The sequence below is a fragment of the Abramis brama genome (genome assembly GCF_963993115.1).
Source record: "Abramis brama genome assembly, chromosome: 15".
Lineage (NCBI taxonomy): Eukaryota > Metazoa > Chordata > Actinopteri > Cypriniformes > Leuciscidae > Abramis > Abramis brama.
In genome coordinates, this window is record NC_139977.1 from 17654805 (window position 1) to 17677197 (window position 22393).

The 22393-nt window shown below is 38.2% G+C and overlaps 1 protein-coding gene across 1 annotated transcript in view; it reads right to left on the reverse strand.

Moving 5' to 3' along the window:
- Positions 1-22393, reverse strand: part of pcxa (pyruvate carboxylase a) — a 121744-nt gene that overhangs the window by 73884 nt on the left and 25467 nt on the right. The window contains exons 8-9 of the mRNA XM_084137667.1: positions 21404-21522; positions 9186-9348 (exon numbers count right to left, since the gene is read on the reverse strand). Of these exons, the coding sequence (XP_083993793.1) occupies positions 9186-9348; positions 21404-21522 (282 nt within the window). The remainder of the gene's footprint in view (positions 1-9185; positions 9349-21403; positions 21523-22393) is intronic.

Genomic DNA, 22393 nt, shown 5'->3' on the forward strand with positions numbered 1-22393 from the left:
TAAACAAGGTTAGTTAACTGCTAACGGTTTATTAACACCGTTCAACAACAGGTGAATTTGACTAGTCATCCATATTGAACTTACAGCCTGTAGCACATTGAATGTGTGTAGCATATTTTTTCGGACATCAGGTAGTGACAAAAGGCATGTCTTCAGACGTGTCTACACTCCACTCGTCGTTCTGGGGTTTTTTGCCACCTCTCCCATAATGTTTGTAAATGGCCTGCGACGCTGCTGCTGTTTCCAGAATACCAATGCAACCTCCACACTAACACCCAGTCCCCAGGCGTCTCCATGCGCACATGTCTGGAAATGACAGCTTGGCAATGTGACATGACGGAGCTGCATTGTTTCAAATTGCGTGGCGGCGGAGGGAGTTTGCGTTTCCGAATAAGACAGCAGCAGACTCCTACAGAGCTGTGGCGAGGGAACGCCAGCGTCGGTATGGTCTACCTCGGGTGAAAGGCGGCGAGGAAATGCACCGGCATCAGTTACAATCTACAAAAGAGGAGCATGTCAAGTAAACGAGAGGAGACAAGTCTCGCGCCAGCCATCTGGAGTAGAAAACAATATTTTCTCATTCCCTCTCTAATAAAGGAAGACGCGAGATGGCTCTTTCTCAGGGAGCTGTGTGTATTATTGGCAGGCAGGATGAAAGATGAAAGGCTTGTGGTCATGGAGATCTGCTCCAGAGATGCCCACGGAGCCACTGAGGCGATGCCACACAAATCAACATATGCTTTAACATCTACATAGGAGGCATGAATCTTTCCCAGAAGTTTTTCAGCATGGAATTTCATTCTGCATTTCTTTTCTTTAATTGGAAGCTGTAAGAACAATGACCAGAGGGCTGCTGGTGGACTTTTGCAGGCGAGTAATATTTTAACTTTGCAAGGGGCCTAGCTCAACATGAGCAAGACAGTATCATATTAACCTATGGTCAATATGAAGCCATTTAGAGAGGAAATAAAAAGCAAAAACATTTGTTTACATTAATAGGGTACATGTATTAAAGGCACAAATCAAACTCTTAGTGATGCAAGATGAACTCTAACATAAAAAAAGCCTATATGAAAAAAGTAGCTACTTTTAAACATCACATGTCTGTATCCTCCTCGCATCACGCCTGTTTCGAAGATTCTGGCCCGTTTCACGTTATCACTTCTTGACGTAGGACTGACCAAAATCTGGTCTAGAATACAGGCCTTCACTGTATTCAACAGTTAAAAATCACACACCAGTGTCATAATATACTGAATTGCTGTTAAGGTAATGAACTTGTTTTGGTACATTTTGTAGTAAAATTAATCAACCAAAAACATAATACAGTGCTATGCATAAGTTTAGACACCCATGCTAAAGTTGACTAAAAAGAGGAATAAAAAATCATCTTTTGGAAATTGAACTTAATGCCTTAATTAAAAAAATTAGGAAAAATCCAACCTTTAAGGACACCAATTTTCTTTGTGAATGAATAATGTATCGTAAATACATAAATGTTCTTCCTTAAAATACAGGGTGCATAAGTTTGGACACCCCTATGTTAAATTCCCATAGAGGCAGGCAGATTTTTATTTTTAAAAGCCAGTTACTTCATGGATCCAGGATACTATGCATCCTGATAAAGTTCCCTTGGCCTTTGGAATTAAAATAGCCCCACATCATCACATAGCCTTCACCATACCTAGAGATTGGCATGGAGTACTTTCCATAAGATCATCTCTCAATGCAAATCAAACCAGCTATTAGGCTAACTGAAATAAAACCATGCCAATCTCTATTCATTCACAAAGAAAATTGGTGTCCTTAAAGGTTGGATTTTTCCTAATTTTTTTAATTAAGGCATTAAGTTCAATTTCCAAAAGATGATTTTTTATTCCTCTTTTTAGTCAACTTTAGCATGGGTGTCTAAACTTATGCATAGCACTGTATTTAACTGTGAGCAACCCTGTTACCACATGATTATTAACCCTAATACTCAGGTAACACACTTTACAACTGTGACACCTGAAAAGTTAACATAATTTTGGCCCTATTTTTGACAGCATACTATAACTTAACTAATTCTTTAAATTATGAAAAATCAAGATTATCAAAAACTGGTCCCAAACTAGCAAGTCCCAACTGAGTGACACCTTCATTTAGGCTAAATCTGCAACCCGTTACCCATTTTGAGAAATATTTTGAAAACAAAAAACACATAAAACTCATAAAATAAAGAGAAAATAATACCACATATAAAATGTAGTAATATAATTTAGTATTATAATTATAACAATTTCTGTTATACACACATGCACACACACACACAATTATTGGAAAGTGCCAGTCACTTAAATGACTGGTGAGGGAAGAAGCTAAGGTGCAGAAACCAAAGGGAACACAAATCATCAACTACTTCTGTACACTGAAATTCTATGACGCTGTTCTTCGTCTCGTGAATTATGGACTCCCATTTCCACCACAGCGGTATTTACCATCAACACATTCAACAACATAATTATGTTTATTATGATAATGCAAATCACTCGATTCTCCTCATCAGCATTATGTTCTCTCAGCGCGCCAGAAAGAGCCGAAGCGTTAATGAACCAACACTTGCTCACAAACATGCAACACAAGGACTGAACGAGTTCCACCACCATCAAAGAGGCTTGTAATCTTTTCATAGCCACGCTTCAATAAATTCTGCGTTCAAAGCCCAGACCCTATAAAGGTTTACATCTGAAACTACACGTATAAATCATCCAAGCCTCATATATGAAGAATTAGAGCAAATATGAGATTTGAATTGCCCATATACAGAACATAATTTCTCTGATGCACCAAATTATGCTAAATGCTTCTACCTTCTCCTCTCCTTCGCTCTCATTTGATTACAGAGAGCACCCTTCAGACAACAGCCATTTTTTTTTTATCCCACAGAAACGAAAGCGCAGAAGAGCTCTCAGTGCCTGTTCCCTGCATGCTCTCATCCCGGCACTTCACTTTATCCATTATGCACTCATTTTCCCTGCAAAACAAGAGCTTGGCCGACCTGTGCACCGCCCGCCCTCTTCTGCCTCAGAAACACGACATCAGACATGTCAGAAAGTGAGGAGAAACTTCTAAGCAGACAGAGGAAACGAGAGAGCGACTCTTTTCTCTTTACCTGCAGCCTTATTTTCAAATCAGTCGCCACTGCACACAAACACAGGAGAGCTTGTGTTGACATACTGAAATGGGAGAAGATCTAACGTGTGGCTGATTATTCTTTCATAGCAGTACCTTTCTCCGTGTCTGTTTCTCCTCTTTTTTCACTAGTTTTTTATCTCAAGTCACAAGTAAAATTTACGCTAGAGCACAATTTTTACTGCCAATTAGACCTGGCTATATATAGCCGCACTTAAATGGGGTTGGTAAAAATTGTAAATTTTTTTTTTTAAAGGATTTAGTTGAAAAACTCAGACCTATTAATAGAATTTAAACTAACTGTTTTCTATTTTAAAATATTTCAATATTATTCCTGTGATGGCAAAGCTGAATTTTCAGCAGCATTAATACAGTCTGACCAGTCTGTCATGCGATCCTTCAGAAATCATTCTAATATGCTGATTTGCTGCTTAAGAAACTTCTTATTATCAATGAAAATAGCTGATGAATAAGAAGTTTAAAACAACAGCATTTATTTGAAATAGAAATCTTTTGTAACATTATAGATGTCTTTACTGTCAATTTTGCTCAATTAATTGTGTCCTTGCTGAATACATTTCATTTCTTCTATAATCTTACTTTCGAATAGGTATTGTATCTATCTCACTATATTCAAGCTATTTTACAATATTCAATATAAATACCAATATATATGTATTTGCTATTGCAAAGTAGACTCAAAATGTTTAAATGCAAGAACTACAACAGTAAAACTCGAGATAATATAATCAAGACATGTTTTCAATTAATGAATAAAAAAGAATATGAAATCATTATGCATTTACATTCATTTAGAATTAACAGCAATATTTACCCATTTATACAAAATATTATTCCTTGATATTTTCATGTAAAATCACGAGACACTGCAACATTGGCAAGAAGTTGCAACAGAGATTTTCTATAGTAAGTTGATTTGAAGGGTCAGGGCATCATTCGTACAATTTAAATATACTGTATTATTTGCAGGTCCTAATAAAGTTACAGACTAACTAGATTGTTTTTGGTGTCATTTAAGTGTCATGGTGAGTGTTAATTTTGGACCCTGGTTTATCATCTTTCCCAACCATCTGTCTAGACTCTCAGCCTACTTATTAGTCAATGCACACCCCTTGCACCACTACAACTAAACGAATGTTGAAGCTCTCGTCTCCTAAATCAGGGAAGCTCAAATTCTCAACAACTCTTTTTCCTTCTTACAACCATCTCATATTCTCTCACTTACACTCCGTTAAGGGAATTCTCGCTCTCTTTCACTGCTTTTTAGCTCTTGCATAGACAGACAATAACATTTAAACTTCGCTCAAGTTCTCTGCATCTCCCACCCCTCTCCCTTCATCTCTCCATCAGTATGGATCCGCATGCCTCTTAAGTGGAAACATTCTTCCAACATCACAGGATGTCCACGTCAGTCTTTGAAGCTGAGAGCCAAACACTTTTCTAAAGGTAATGGAAGAGCATGCTTATCTGAGTGATCCAGCTCTCTTTTGATACAGCCAAGACCCTGTGGCTGGATGGATTTCACCCAGGCACGGCGCATCCGAAGATGCATCTGGACAGTACGGGGTTGTCGAATATATATATAGACACATCTAGCGAGCAAGATCTTGTTCAGAGACCCTCAGAGACCTCGGTTAACCCTGCAGCTCAAAACCAGATAACTGACTCACAAGTGTGGATAGACAGCATGTGTTGTGCCTGTGAGATGTTTAGACAGATGTGAGGCTAGCGGCTCAACAGTGACTGGGCACAGAAAGCTGATATCAATATTTGTTCAATTATACATCCACAAGCAAATAATTTCCATACAGCCTCAAAAGGTAAAAGTTTCTGTCCGCAGCATCTCAGATAATTTCACAACTCTGCGATATCACCACGCGCAGGTACACACTTCAGAAAAACACAGCTGCAGAGTGGTAGGGCCCTATTTTAACAATCTAAGAGCATGGTCTAAAGCACACGGTGCAAGTGCACTTAGGGCGCGTCCGAATCCACTTTTGCTAGTTTTAACGAAAAATTGTCTAAAAGAGTTGTCCCTATTCTCTTAATGAGTAATGGGTGTGTTTTGGGAGTAACGAAAAATAAACCAATCAGAGTGTCATCTCCCATTCCAGTGTTAATTTCGTTAACGAAAACTATGACGAAAAATGTTCGTTGACGAGCATTTTTTCCCTGACTAAGACAAGACGACGAGAGACGACACCCACGTCATTATACGATAACTGTGACTATATCAACACATGCAATATCGAAAATAAAGACGAGACTGAAATGTTTAAAAAAATAAAAACTTGACCAAAACCACCTGTTTTTGTCGAATAAAGGAGGAGACAACACATTATAGACTGTTTTTCCGAGCACTCATGCTTACGGTTGCCAGATTTCAATAATTTAAACCCCCAGTCAAAGTGTTCTTTCTGTTAAAAGAACACAACCATGCGCACGCGCTCTCTCTACACTGCTGAAGAAGCGCAAATGATCTGAAAACACAGACAAGTAAGCTGGAGTTCAGCGATCTTCATTTGAGATTTTCTACTTAAATTAAAGTGTCATTCAGTCGGTCTGTGTTCTGTCACAAGCCACCTGCGCTGTTTCAACTGTTTAAAATGCAGGCTGATATTCAGCAGTGTTTTTAACGTTGATTATATTATATATAGCAAGAATGCAATGTTTCCCGAATATCCACACAATTTCAAATGTGATTGATTTTACACAACAGTTCAACAAACAAAAGGGTAACATTAAAGGTCCCGTATTATGCCCCTTTTCACAAGATGTAAAATAAGTCTCTGATGTCCCCAGAGTGTGTATGTAAAGTTTCAGCTCAAAATACCCAACAGATAATTTTTTACAGCATGTTTAAATTGTCATTTTTTGGGGCTCAGAAAAATGCGCTGTTTTAGTGTGTGCCCTTTAAATGCAAATAAGCTGCTGCTGGACGGCCCAGGGGGCGGAGCTTCATGAGCTCGCGCTCAGTCTCTCAGGACAATTTCATCTCACGGAATGATGATAATATCAGAAACTCTCAGTAATGGTGTTCATTTCGAGTCGGACAATAATGCCTACAGAGTCAGAGTGCTGTATAGAGATGAAACAGGTATAGTTTAGTAGTTTAATTATGGTTATTATAACGTATTTGTCATCTGCTTGTATGTATCCATTATTTATTAATAGCCTACAAGTCTGCTGTCTGAATGATGATCAAACATATACTGATGAGTTTAATAAAGTTTATTGTACATCACACAAAAGATGAAGCGTCAGTTTTACTTCAGAAAATCACCGTAAGAGCTGAGTAAACACAGTAAGTTATAAGAAGTGCGCAAGTACATAAACGAATTTCGGTAGAGTTGATGGAGCATTCCTGTGGGCGGAGGTTAGTCAAAAAACGGTTCTAGTGACGTCATTAAAGAAGGAAGTAGAGGGATGTAGTCCAAACGGGCCGTTCGATGTAGGCGACTTCTGTTAAATAAAATATCTCGCTTGGCATTGAACTTTGAGCTTTATAATTTTACAGATATTATTTATACTCTAACAACAACATTACACACTAACTAAAGTTTGAAACATGGGATCACGAAGAACGGGACCTTTAAGTGATGTACTACATTTAAAACAGTATTGTCAGTAGGCTTATTGCTCTATTTTGCAACGAAAGCCACAGCAGAACTGCAGCACACAGCAGTGACTCGTGAACGAATCTGCGGCTTTGAACGAATCGTGAGAGTCAGTGATTCAATGACGCATTCATAAATACTGCCAATTGCTTCGTTACTGAATGAATGAATGACTCGATGACTCACTCATAAAGACAGTGACTTACCGCCACCTACTGGCGATTTTAATTTAATATTTAAAAGTATCACTTCGTTTTTACCATCATTGCATATTTATTGAACATCGTTTTATTTAAAGCATTATTTATTTTATAGAGGTATTTATAAAGGTAAAAAAAAGAACTGGAAAAATCGATTAAAGGGGGCAAATATTGTCCCTTAATGGAAAAGGTGTGACTGCAGTCTAAGTGGAAGCGAGGGGGTACGCAGAAGGACGTTAAATGCCTAAAAAAAATCTCCAAAAAAAATTGGAGAACCACTAAACTAAGGAAAAGGGATATGTAGAATTGCACAAGTGCTACTGCTAAAGAGTGCAATGTCATTACAGCTTGTTACCTTGATTCAAATTTCTCATAAGCTTAATTGAATTGGCCTAGAGAGAAAAATTATAATGATATTTTCTGTCTAAAGACTACATATAAAATAGCTACCAAAATTAATGTTGGTAACTGCAGTTTGAGTAAAAGTAATGACTAAAAGTTGACAAAAAAATTCAATGACTTTTCGTCAACTAAAACTATGAAAGACAAAATTACTAAATTGCAAGCAGACCATCTACGGGACAAGCCGGATTCCACCATATCTTTATGTACACAATATTGTGTAGTTATTATCCTGTGTGTAATAAACAGAGTGTATGCGCGCTGTGCACCCGCCTATAGGCGCATATTACTAATGCACCCTTTAAATAACCAAAAAATACTGCGCCATTGACTTTAGACCAGGTTTTGTTGGTCAGTGGCGCAGTCTATTTCAGATGCCTCAAAATAGCAATGCGCCAACAATCCGCCTGAACACACCTCGTTTTCAGACCAGCACGCCCATGGGAGAATTGGACTTGTTTGTGGTAGTCAGTGTTCAGTGAGCAATGAGCATGCTTACTGAATCAGAAAAAGCGACCACATCACATTTTGGTACTGTACTCCATTTGGGATAGGGCAAAGGTCTTGTACCTGTACTGGTATTCGCCCAAAAAAAAAAAAAAAAGAGAGACCAAGCTAACATGTAATTACTAATGAATGATATCGGCCAATGCAGATAGTTTGTTTTTTCTTATGGATAAAAACTCTCTCCCAAATAATGCTGCAAACAGAGAACTCTCTCATTTGGTACACTATAATATTAACTAAATTAACAACAGAGCTATTATATTCAACTGCTATTTATTTCAAGATATCATATTTACACTCAAACAAAAGCTGAAATGTTTGTATACAACTCAGTTACACATATAAGGTAGTTTTCATAAGCACTTGTCTTCATGGCAAATTTATTCAAACATACATATATAATTAACAGTAAATAAGCTCCTCTCTAGTTTTTCTTTTTTAAAGCTAACTAACAAATGGAAGACTTTCCTGAGGTAAATGCAACATTAAGTGATATTGTTCACAAGCAAGTTTCAAGCTTCACAAGCAAGTTTTATTAACATCTTTCCACGGTTGAAACATTGATTGAGTGATTACATGAGACATGATACAGATTTCGGTAAGTTGTACTGTAACTTTCAACTTACCTTCTGAGATTCATGCATATTTTTCTAGATATAATTTGTATTAAAGTGGAAGAATAGACTCACGCTCCGAGCTGCTGCTTGAACTGAGGCACTACAGTGATCTGTCACGTCACATTTAAGAGCGTCAAAACGTCATTTATTGTTTGAATTTTGTGACAAAATGGACAGGATTTGAAAGATGACACTTTGTTTCTTTTTAGAAGTAACAAAGCACAGAGCTATTTGCGATTATTGGGTGAGAGGCACGCTACAAAATAATGTTTAGTACAGGGAAAAACTGCAGATCTGGCAATGCTGGCTTGAACTACCGGTGATTCATAGGGTCAAATAGAGCCTGCTTTTATGTAGCTGTTTTTAGCTGTTAATGCGTTATTGTTGTATTATTTTGCCTTAACTAACTCAACACGAGAGATTTTCTTCACAGACAGTCTCAGTCACACACTGATTTTTTCCAGGTTTTACCTCACCCTTTTGATTGACAGGATATAATCGGCACTGATCATCGGCTGTTATTGATACCGATTGTTGGCCGTATATAGAGAGATATATAGAGAGATTGTTGGCCGTATATATATATATGAAAACATTGCTGAGGGGAGCTGTGCGAGTGCTCAGCTGTTGAATGTAGGATGTTAACCTACCTCCAGTCTTCCCGTGTCAGGCTGGAAGCCACGTGCTGGGTCCTCTGTGGTCACACGGCACTGGATGGCATAGCCATTGATCCGTATCTTGTCCTGTTTCAGGCCCAGCTCGTGCAGACTGCGACCTTCACACACTCTCAACTGAGCGTGTACCAGATCAACACTGGATGAAAGGGAGAGAGAGAGAAACAGAGACAGTGGTTATACTGCATTTGCTAAACAACAAAAACACACCCTGCCATAGGCCCCACAGCCACAACAATCACATCCAACACTGACACTTTATCACTCCAGAAAAGTGCACGTTATCAGACCAGACCTGTTCAGCGATCTGGAATCACAACAGATTCACTCAAACCATTCTTAGTTGCTTGACATTCCAGCAGGTGCAACACGGCAAGACAATATTCACACTGGCGAGGCGAGAACGTGCAAGATGCCTGCTTGCTCCAATGATTTCTATTAGACAGGCTTGACAACTAGCAATCCGCTTCACAACACTGCACTCGCTTGACAATGAGTGGGATGAGTGGATTGTAGAAGGAAACAAGCGAGTCACTCAACGACATACAAACAGGAAATGCCCGCAAGATTCAGGGCTAACAGCTAGCGCCTGATCCACTCCAGCCTCAATAACTTCACAATTAAATCACTCCCTCAGCTCAATTGAATGAACCAGGCTATTCCAGGGCTGATTGGCTACATTTGGCTGAATCTGCCATCTTATTGGATAAGTGCTTTCCCCAATGTAAAGTTGGATTTATTAAGAGCCATATAAATCACAGTGATATATTTACTCACCCTAGATTCACTGAACTCATTCCTCATGTCCCACAATTCCTCATCCTCGTATATCGGGTCAATTTTCTTCTTACAGGCACAAGGAGAAGGGGTGAACCAGGGTTGACTAATTGGGGAAAAGATGCATGTATAGCGAATGGAAACTTGTCAGAGCCGCGAACCCGCAGCCTTTTGTTTGGAATAAATGTCGACATGTAAGGGTAACGCTACAAGGTATTTATTTCTAATTACTAATGCTTTCTTTCCCCATATCAGAAGGAACAAAAGGCATTCAAACAGCTTCAAGGCTAAAACTTTATGATCATCCTCTTTATGATGAATGAATAATCAAATTGCAAAGTGCTAGTGTGTGTGCGCAAGACAAAAACTGTGAAAGCACCCAGTGGGTCATGAAATATTTTTAACCAATAAAAGAAGAGCGAGTATTTGCTTTCATGTTGTGCATTAATAATTTATGCTACAAAGTGTCTGCCTTTTTTTTTATCTCTGGCACAGAGGCATTTTGAAAATGTACGATTTCTCGAAGGCCAACATATATAAATCGCACAGCATGCTTTTGATAACACTACAGCAATATATTTATATGCACAAACACACATGGTGGTCGCAAAGGCAATATGTTTGCACAGCTCTCAACATTATCTGGCTAGGCCTCATTAATTTTTTAACAATGGTACAAACAGGCTCTGAATATTGCACGCATGTGTCTTTATGACACTGGCATCTAATGATAACATCTCTCACATGAACTCTGGTAATTATTTCAGCTGTTATGACCAAATTGAACATCAAAATCAGCTTAATGGATTATCCCTATTATTTTATTTGTGTAAATACTTCAGCAGATCAATGTGCAATAGTTAAAATGACATTTATCAGAGGAAACATTTGGGGTCTGAGTGGCAAACAGTAAGGTTGCAAGTTGAATCCAAACTAGGTGAAAACATTCCGACCCTGATCAACACACTTAACCCACAAATACGGTCCCTGCATTTACTGAACTGACAGGGTAAATCACTGTGGATGAGCTAAAATGGTTCCAACATTAAAAGTTTTAGTGCTAATATAGCGTTACTAAGAACAGCTTTCAATGTTGGTTAATCTTTCAGAAACCCACTGAACAAATTTAAAAAGGATTCTTGATGACTTATTTTTGGATTCAGAAGTATTCAATTATGTATTATGCAACCTCTATTTACTCACAAAATGTGTTTTTCCTTATTTGCCTGTCACACAATGTCAACACAATCTAAAATCAAATATTTATTATAAACTCGAGAAATCTAGCACTGAATTTATATTATGAATGAATTGAGAATACAGAATGGGATTCATCTGATGTTTTTGACAAAAATACAGCTTTGAAACCTTTCAAAATTAATCTCTTTGTTCTGTCTTTCTTTTGAAGATACACACACACACTTAAGCAAGTCAGACGTCAACAGTAACACTCGAGTGGATTCAGTGAATGATTCGAAAGAATCAGTGATCGAACAGTCATACAGAAAGATCTGAACTGAAGTCATCAATGATGTCATGGTGACTTAACTTTTGTGATTCTTATAAACAATCAGCTTATAAAAGTTGTATATTCACTATGTTCTCTAAAGACTCTGTGTATGATCATTATTATATGCTATCCCATAGCAATCCAAGTCCGAAAAGCTACAATCACTTCCATAATAATGTGAAACAATAACTTGAAAGGATTACTGCAATATTATATGAACAAGCTTTGATCCAGTAAACATGCATCACCGGCCAAACTCCCGAAAATACACACTATCCTGATTAAGAAAGCAGTACGTTTCAACATCTCCCATAGATTTAGAAGAGAATTTCATATTTGTTCTATAACTAACCTGTTTTAAAAGCATCAGAATGAGATGAGAATTCATTAATAATAGCGTTTTTAGCAATGACTCATCTATGACTCTTATTTCCCTGGCATGCTTTAAAATCCCAGGCAACAGTGCATTATGTGGGATAATACAATAGACTGTGGCTGATAAATGAACCATTTTTAAAAGTGTGTAATCAGCATCTCCAATCTTCAAGTGAAATGCAATCTGAACTGTTCTGAGTATCTGAGTATGACGATGTCAGGCTAATCTGAACAGTATCTAAGCAGAAAAGTTGAATAGTGTTTGTGGCTAGGACTGGCCGGTATGTATGACATTTTATTTATCAAGTCCTAGCCACAAACACTAGTATTCAACTTTTCTATATAACATCGCAACTACATGAAAAGAGTATTTACTGTTATAAAACTGATTTGTGAGCTTTAGGAGGAACTAAAGGTGTTCGAATAAACACGAAACACATGTGATTGTTGTCATGCGGTGAATCCGGCCAATTGTGGAACAGCTGTGTCGTCATCAGAGCTCGTGCAGCCGCTCTTGAGAAGCTGCGCTGGCTGAGTTCTCCGGCTACTCTCGAATCGCTCTCGCGGTACTTTGATGGCATACGTCACAGTCACGTGGCGTTGGCGCTGTATCAAGTCGGACAAAATTTCTAACCGGCATGCACTGCTTCAAGTCAGCCGCCGATCGGTCTGCGCAGAGCTGCATGAAGTCGAACAAGCCTAATGCCTCTGCACTCTGTTGTAGGATAGACCTACAACCAATCAGAGCAACGGAGTAAGTGACGTATGTTCTTCATTCATCTTTCTGATCGACAAATGACTTTCGAAATCGCGGTTCTCTGTTCCTCTTTTAAAAATAATGCGCTGTCGATATCTTCTATAACAGACGCAATGGTGGAATCTACACATCTCAATTCTCCAACGGCAGCCTTCTTTGTTGTAAATGAATTCAACCCAAGCGCTCTTTGGTGACGTGGATGATTACGTTACTGTTGCTCATCTGTCCATCATCGTATAAAGCCCGCCCTGACAATTTGATTGGTCCGAACGGCTCTGGTTCGAGCATAGTTGCTCCACAACGCATTAAAGTCCAGACTGAACTTCCCGACCTCAAATGTTGTGGGTGGGGCTAAATTCGGCCATCCAGGCTAAATTCAGATTGCATTTCAGTTGAAGATTGGAGATGCTGATTACACACTTTTAAAAATTGTTCATTTATCAGCCACAGTCTATTGTATTATCCCACATAATGCACTGTTGCCTGGGATTTTAAGGCATGCCAGGGAAATAAGAGTCATAGATGAGTCATTGCTAAAAACGCCATTATTAATGAATTCTCATCTCATTCTGATGGTTTTAAAACAGGTTAGTTATAGAACAAATATGAAATTCTCTTCTAAATCTATGGGAGATGTTGAAACGTACTGCTTTCTTAATCAGGATATTATGTATTTTGGGGAGTTTGGTCGGTGATGCATGTTTACTGAATCAAAGCTTGTTCATATAATATTGCAGTAATCCTTTTAAGTTATTGTTTCACATTATTATGGAAGTGAACCACGTGAATAAATCACAGAGCTGGTCAATAACTTCTGAAAAGGTAAAACTCACATTTACAAGCAAAAAAAAACACCACCAGCACCAACGCCATCACATACTTGCTACCCCTAAACCGCCATTGTGTACCCTTTACTTCTCCAGGTGGCAGAGCATTTCAGCAGCCAACACTCAGATGAGAAAGAGTGAGCGAGTGCAGAAGAGAGACACAAACAATGAAGACTGGGAGCATTAGAGAGAGGAAACAAGAGAGCAGACAGAAAAAGGAGGACAGCAGAACAGAGCCGACTGCAGCAAACAGCAAGAGAATGGTGATGGGAGCTGCTCAGTGATGAGGTGGGGGAGCCATGTTAATATATTCAGTCTGATTCTCTATTCCATTTTAATTGCCAAAGCCAGGCAGCAGCATATGCAGAAATGATGTGGGAGTGGAGTAATCCCAGTCAGTCATACAACACAGACTGAGCCCCTGAGTGACACTGTGCTGTTGTGTGACTGAATGTGTGTGTGTGTGTGTGTGTGTGTGTGTGTGTGTGTGTGTGTTCTCCCACAATGTTTAATATCTACCAATGCTGCTGAATAGGATCATACCAGAGTTTAAATAAATCAATACATGACGACAATTGTGTATCAAAGCCAAGAATACTTGAATACCAAGAATACAAAGAGTCACAAGGTGTGGCAATATACCCTCATCAAGATCTCCTTTTAATTTTTATTGACCCATTGTTAAGTTTGTTTGCACATATACACAATTTCTTTTTATTTTAAAATAACATATTGATAGAACACATTGTTGATAGTTTCAATTATCTACTCCCTAACCCTATATAAAAGTGCAGGGATAGAAAAATGCAACAAATCAGTAAAATAAAAAAATAAAAAAATGAATTAAAATAAACATTACACCAAAAAAAATGTAAATAATAAATATTTAAGGTTACATATAATAGTTAGGATGTTGAATGTTACACATTTACTATAGGTATTTTATATTTAAAATGTATGCAAATCATATGTATATAATTTAACTAAAATATTAATAACTATATTAATAATTAACATAAATATAAATTTTAATCTTATCTAGAGATATTGCCCATACAGAAAGATAGCTAGACAGCCAGACAAACAGAAAAGAACATTAGACAAGACAAATAGAACATTAGAACAATAGACAAAAAGAAAGACAGCCCGACAGACAGAACTCTAGGCAGACTGAAGGAAGAATGCTATAGGCAGAGCACTAGGCAGAAAGTATCTGCAGGGGAATAACATTAGAAGAGCGCATGTGCAGCTTCGCAGGAACACTGTCCCTCACCATCTTATCTCTGGTCATAAGTGTGCGCAGGTGTCGGATCCAACCAGCCTGTTTAAACAGCATCATTACACACCACTGTTGACAAAGTGCTTGAGCTGATCAGCATATGGTTACATGCAGCTAAGGTAACGCACACAAACACACCTGGAGAGGGATGCTGGCACGGATCAAGTCTCTGTCATCACATAGAGGGCTCTCAAGGGACCCGTAGGAACCATTGTTTTTTTTTGTTTTTTTTTTATCTGGTCCATTCAGAGCCAAATCAGAAAGGACAGAAGCTTTAGACATCAATACCACAACAAATCCAAACAACTAAAATCACACTGACAGTTAATAGCACTCCATTATCTAATGCAACACTATAAGCAAAAGATCATAAGACCAAACCCACAAAGGGATGAAATCCCTCCAGGGGAGAGCAACAGAATGGTGTGGGTAGTCCACATTCAGCTTAAATAACTTCACGTCAGTCAGTTTCTTTCCTCCTTCGCCATTAACCTCAAATTCATATTTGACCTTTAATTACAAAGGCTTCTCTCCAGCTAACTTTCACCCTTAAAACTTTTGGCATCTCGCACGTCCCATAATGATCTATACCATTAGTTGCCTGTCCATTAAAAAAATAAATCGATAAGCTTGCAGAAAACACCCTACAACAACGTGCTAAAATCTCGGCCCGTTCCCCTGCTGGGTGAGAAAGTTCATCCGCCTCATTCATCTTGTTTTTCCCTCGCCGTGTCTTTCTCTCACTCTCTCCTGCACCTCCATCCCTCCGTCTTTCCAAGCCCCCTAATGCCCTTGTCCAATCTCTTTCTTGCAAAAATGGACCAATACAAATGAGAAGCTGCAATTTAGCAACAACCCAAAGTAATTAGAAACCCATTACCAGGGTCACCCAGAGACAGCGCACCCACACAGACGCAAACACAAAGAACACACACTCTCTCTCACACACATATAGAGCAAACAAACATGAATGCAGAATGAGCATGAAGTCACGGCATAACTGCACAGCAGTGAGGAGTGGAAGGAGGCAGTGAGTGAAGAACTGAAGCTGTAACGGTCACTTTGTGCTTTTATGGTAATCTGAGGTAAAATGAGAACTGCGAATGAGCGTTGAGTGTCAGTAATAGATTCGACAGGTGAGGAGAAGAGATAACCGCTCTATCGACCTTTGTACTCTTCCTTTTATATTTTGTGACCTGAGTTGAATGTTTATTTCTATACTTTTCCTCACTCAATCCCCATGTATGAGGACAAGTGTGACGTTTAAGTCATTTTATTAAACCCGGAAAAAAACACGCCACCTCTCGTCTCTCATGCATCTTCTCCTCCGACCACCACATTGTTTTTCTCTCTCTCTCTCTGGGCAACAACATTCAACTTTGCGTTACAAAGCACTCAATCAACTCTTTGCCTTGCACTTGCAGACTTCTGCATAATCTGGTAGAATTGGGGAGAGTAGTCTTGCGTAGCAAGAATTTTGAGTATCAGCATAAAGTCTGGACCACACTGAAGCTTGTTCTGGTCAAAAGGTCATGCTTTGGCTGGTTAGCATGGTCCAGTTAGCCTACTAAATGCTGATTTAAATGTACATTTACAATTTGAATTGTAAATGTCATTGTATATTTAATAGTAAATTAAGAAAACTAAATTAAAATTCCTAATATAAAAAAATAAATAAAATCAACATAATTGGGTTGTCAAGATAACCTTTTCTAAAAGACAATACACAATAAAAAATGAATGCATTTAGCTCAGGTGTATATTATACTAACAAATGTTATTGTACTACAGTAAATGTTGAACCAGTGCCAGATTTTCTCCAGGTGTGACTCATTTTTCCCTGTCTGCTGCCTTTCATGTCACAGGATAATTGCTAATTAAGGGAGCCAATCAGCCATTTTTGTGCGCAATATGCATAAGACAGGACTGTGTCTTATCATTTAACTGTCTAAGAGAACAACTGGGAAACAACAAGCCAGCACTGACAGAAACAATTTAGTGATAAACTGTATTTTACCACCAACTCTCGCTGTGGTCAGCCATCTTATTATTACTGTCTAAGACTTTCTGACCCGAAGGAATGACAGAAAGATGGAGGAGATATCAAATTATGAAAACATGATGGGTAATTATGGGCAGCTGGCATATTTTATTACCTTGCCAGTGGCATGGAGCGACAGAGTGACAGAGGGTAATTGATCTTAATTACTGTGCCCAAATGAAGGTCATATCAGACACAGAGAATGAGGCTGGGGTACAAAGGAAAGACCAGCTGCATACAAATACACAGCTGAATATGATTGTCTCAGGATCAACAATACACACAACACACCAGTGATTAAAGAGAGAGTAATTGGCAGGAAGGGTCAGGAGGAACGAGGCTTTTGTTACTCGAGTCTGAAATGGCTTGTCAGGAGAAAAAAACAAAAAATCCCACCCTTTCGTCTTGCTTTAAAGGCCTTCTCACACAAAGGAAACAAACAACAAAAAGCACTATTGTCATTCACATGCTTTAACAAACCCATCTGGCATTGACAGCTTTAAAAGAAAAATACAAGCCATATGATAATGCAAATTTCAGTCACCTTAATGGAGGGATATAGCAGGTGTTCTCTTAGTAAAATAAATAAATGGTACATCTGCTGTAATGGAATGTTATATTATAAATGCAAAAGTATTATTGTTTTACTGTATTTTTGATCAAATAAATGTAGCTTTGGTAAAAACAAAAACAAAAAATCATACAACTCGTAGTGTATAATAAGCTCACACCAATTTTGGTAATTGCTTTTTACAGTGTTTTTTTTTATGCACAGATTATTTTATTTGTATTATATATCGTTATATTTGTTTTTCGCAGTTGCCTTTTCACATCAAGTCACATTGGTATATATTCAGCACAATTTATCTTTATGAACCACTGTATGAACCCCCTGACACAATGTCTAAAATATTTCAAATGATCACATTTTTTTAATTGATGTGCCAAAAGAATTATTTTACATTATAAAATTATTACTACAATTATAATCAAAATGTAAGTTTTTTAGATTTTAGTATGAATATGTTAGCCTTAAGGTTATGAATAAGCTGGTGTGTTCCAAAATAATGACAAAATTCGCATTTAGGTGATATAAGCATTCAAAACTTCCACTAAAATGGATCACGGATTTTTATGACATGATATGATATGCCTGTATTATGTCATGATATATTGAGTAATCAACTGACTGTTAACCCTTTACAATGTTTTTTTAATGATTTTACTTATGCCAGTAACAGAGGGTAAAGAAGGGAGGGGCTTGCTTTACTAGTTGAACCAATCATATTGATAGAAGGTGACATGTTAGTCACGCTGATCTTATTTTGATGTGTCTGTCTTTATCCTATAAAACCTGATGTATTCTTCTGCTTGGGAGAGATTCTCTGAGAATTGCTCGAGTACTCTCCCGGCCGTGATTAAAGCATTTAAAGGACATCTGCTGAAGTTTGTCTGTCATTTATGCTGCACAGCAAGTTAGACTATATGATTAGACTCAGCCGTCGACTGTAGAGTATAGGATTAGCGCCTATACTAGAGTATAGGATTAGCACCCAGCCGACGTCGATGTGTAGATGCGCTAGAGTATAGGATTAGCACCCAGCCGACGTCGATGTGTAGACGCGCTAGAGTATAAATATTATAGGCCCAGGTAGACTTAGGTCAGATGAGATAGGACTTAGTTAGGTTTAGGGAAAAATCTACCACAGCTTCCATGGTGCTGTCAAGTACGACTTGCAGTCTGTGAGGTTAACTAAACGCTATAATGGCTATTTGAAAAGGGGGAGGAGCCATTCAATATGTCCCACCTTAACTTCCTGTTTCAATGTAAATTACGTCAACGCATCATTCCAAGGCACTTCAGTGGGCCTTTAATGTGTCATATATAGTACATATACTAAACAATACATATTAACAGACTGAAAAGAGTGAGACTGAAACAATTCACCCTTCGCAGGGAGCTTGATTGACAGGCGATCTAACCAATCATAATCCGCCATCCGCCATTTTGTCCGACAAAGCAGTCAGGAGAGATAGCAGATTAACATGGGAGGATTTGAATTTAAAAAACGGAATGTACTGACGCCTTTCCGCGGTTTAAAACAACATTTTATGTTCATTCATGTTTATTTGATGCTATAAATGAACTAGAAGGAAGAGATGATCGGTTCACGAGCAGCTTTAACTGATGCTCTACAGCGATCTGTCAGACACATTTAAGAGCCACAAAACGGTATGTATCGTTTAAATTTCTTTTTAAAAATGACCAAATTTGAAAGGTGAGACTTTGTTTAATATGTTTAATATCAAAAGTTACCGAAAAGTAACCTGGTCTGTCAGCGTGTTGTCAGTCTCCTCTCTGCTCCGCGATGTATTTTTCACTGCGTGAGAACATGGTGTGGCGTGAGAGCAGCGTAGCTTGTCGGACATAGCGACAGTAACTAAGGGGGGCGGGTCTTTGCGAAGGGTCAATTGGCATTGGCGTAATATGAACAGTCATGTTTCGATCTGGCCTGCTGTTAATGATCAAGTTTCAGATTTGAAGCGTGTGTGAAGACTTGATCCCAGACCAGTGTAAAAGCCAGCTAGATAGCAGAGCAAGTGGGGTGTAGAGTGACTCAGTATGAGGAACAGAAGGTGGCTGCTGGTGAAGGTCTTGGAATACAAGCCCCACTGCTGGCTAGAGAGCTGGAAATCAAGTTCATTACAGTCATATGCGTTTCCAAAGCCTCTCGCTCACAGCTGGGTTGCCACGCAATGCCAATCGCGAGCTGACAGCCTCAATTTCTTGTGACAATATGGACATTTATAATGAATAGAACCCTGGTACGTTCACACAGGCAGTCACGCAATACTAATTCACCAAGTCTGAACCAGCAGCAAAGATGGAAATCATCCAGAAAGGTCAGGATCAAATGTATTCATTCAACTGTGCATGGGTACATAATTAAAATCGAACATATAAATTAATCCTTTAAGTTTTAATAATCATTTTACCCTTATAAGCACAATATAAATTCAGTCAATATTTAAAAAAAAACGTGCTGGCATCAAAATGTGTTAGAAAAATCACCTCCCCCCCACCCACTACATATAAACTACCACTTTTTACTCTCCTCCTTGGCGTCTTTTGCCTCTGGGATGAATAAGATGACAACAAAGCACTTCTCTCCTCTCTCCAAGACACACTTCTATCTGAGCTTTTTAGTAAAATGAGGAGGGATTTGTTTTAGATACAAGCCCACTGAGAATCTTACAGGTTTCAAAGGGTCTAAGATGATGATGTTAGTTTTTTTTTTTCACACTGACATTTTAACAGCCGGAGTACAATACAAATTTTGAGTGTTAATTAGTGTTATAGGGCTGCTGAACATCGCCCCACAGTTATGCAAGTTTAATTGCATTTGGCCAAACAAAATGTCTTCATAAATGTCAACGAATATTTAGCAGAGTCATTATTTTGTAGAAAAAAAAAAAAAAAAGAAGAAAAAAAAAAAAGAGGGATCTTCTCAGAATAAATGTCAGACCAGACAGGCAGGTGATCAAAAATACATTTTATAAACACATATATATATACACCCATTATAATAAATGCCACATTTACCTGTGCCCTTTAATATATCAGGGCTAAATTTTTTCTATTGGCCTAGTCAGACCTGTTCAGATTTTGACTTGCCCTGTCAAAATGCACAAAATGTATTGTTTTCGCTGTTTTTGACCCATGTAACCTTATAAACAGTACTTTATGATTTTCAGGTAGGTCTAACAGGTTCACACTTTACAGTCTTTGCTGCATAAATAAATTAAATATAGATTAATCCTTATTAAAGCTACAAATGTTATACAGTCAAGAGCAGTGAGTGATTCTCTTTTTCTTTTGTTCTTTGGATAACATTAATCACAGACAGCAGCAGGTTTATTAGGCTAATTTTTGTTTTTTTTTGTTTTTTTTATATTAAATTTAACTCTTTTATATTAATTTTAATACTGTGTTTTCAAAAATTACATAATTTTGTGTCTTTTTGTCCATTCAAGTACTGTCTGAAGCGGCTTTCTGAGCACACAAGCCGCATGTGTGTTATACAGACAAAAGATTCACAGACGTGCAAGTAAAATGCACGTTCTCTTTTGTGTCTGACGCACTTGAATGGTTTAAAAGCATTTGCATGAATAAGAGCGCTAGCCAGAGGATGTTTTACTGAAAATGGATGCTGCGTTAATTGCATTAAATATTTTTACAGCCCTAATATATATATATATATATATATATATATAATGTGTGTGTGTGTGTGTGTGTGTGTGTGTGTGTGTGTGCATGTACATGTACAACTATCTTTGTGAGGACCAGTTTGAGTTTTAGACCATTGGAGTGAGGACAAAGAGAGTAAAGTGAGGACATTTTGGCCGGTCCTCACTTTCTGAGACCCCTTTAAAGGCCTGTTTGAGGGATAAGGTTATAATTAGGTTAAGGGTAGGTTTAGGGTAAGGGTTCGGGTTAGGCACTTAGTTGTGATGGGTAAGGTCAGGGTAAGCGGCTAGAGATATAAAAATAGATGTACAAGAATGTGTGTGTGTGGCTCAGAGATATCTTAATGATGTGCAGGCAAACAGAGACGGGAGACACTTACTCTGTGATCTCCTCAGTAACTGTGTGCTCCACCTGCAGACGGGAGTTGACCTCGATGAAGTAATGTTTACCATGTTTATCCACCAGGAACTCCACTGTGCCTGCGTTCTCATAACCGACCTGGAGGAAAGAGAGGAAATGGACTGAGCTATGAAAAATTCTATGTCCTAACAAAAAGTCAAAAATACTATCAGGGTATATACAGGAATCATAGAGATGAATTTACTACCTTTTACTACCTTTTTTATCACCTCCACAATATTTTTTACTACCAACACGACATCAAGCAGCAGCCCTTTTTTGGGGAGGGGTATGCAAAGCACCACTTACTACTTACTATAAGGTATAAGTGTGACACTGTCACACCCATCATACATATTAGGTACACTAATGTTTAATTGTGATCATTAAGTATTGTCATTGTCAATTATGTTTTTTTTGTAGTGTCGAGTTGAGTTTCAGTTGTCCTTATCTTAACCCTAGCCCTTGAGTTATCCTAACCATAGTACTTAGCCCTAATAAGGTGAATAATAACCTTGGCACTTTGTCATTGCTATCATCTCCGACTCACTCAGGGCTCGACATTAAGCCTTTTCATGTGCTTGTCCTTTGGACAAGTAAATCTGTCATTCACTCGTCCGAGTAAAAAAGTTGCTTGTCCGGAATTTTTTTGGTGTGTGTGTGCTGTAAATATAATTTATTCGGAAGAAATATCCTCATCTGTGTTCAATCAGCTCTGATATATTTAAATCTGCATATTGTCATATCTGCACCTTTAAAGGTCTTTGACTCAGCCAATTCGTTCAAAACGCTGAATCATTCAGTAATGACACACGGTTAAGTGTTGCTGTGAGATGCGATACGGTTCTGCTGTGATCTTTGTTTGGAACTATTTTTGCGGCTGAAACAGAACAAAAACAGTCAATATTGTGTCTAAAATGTAAGTGACTTAATTTGAACTGTTGTATGAAAGCAATGTCGTGTGAGGTTG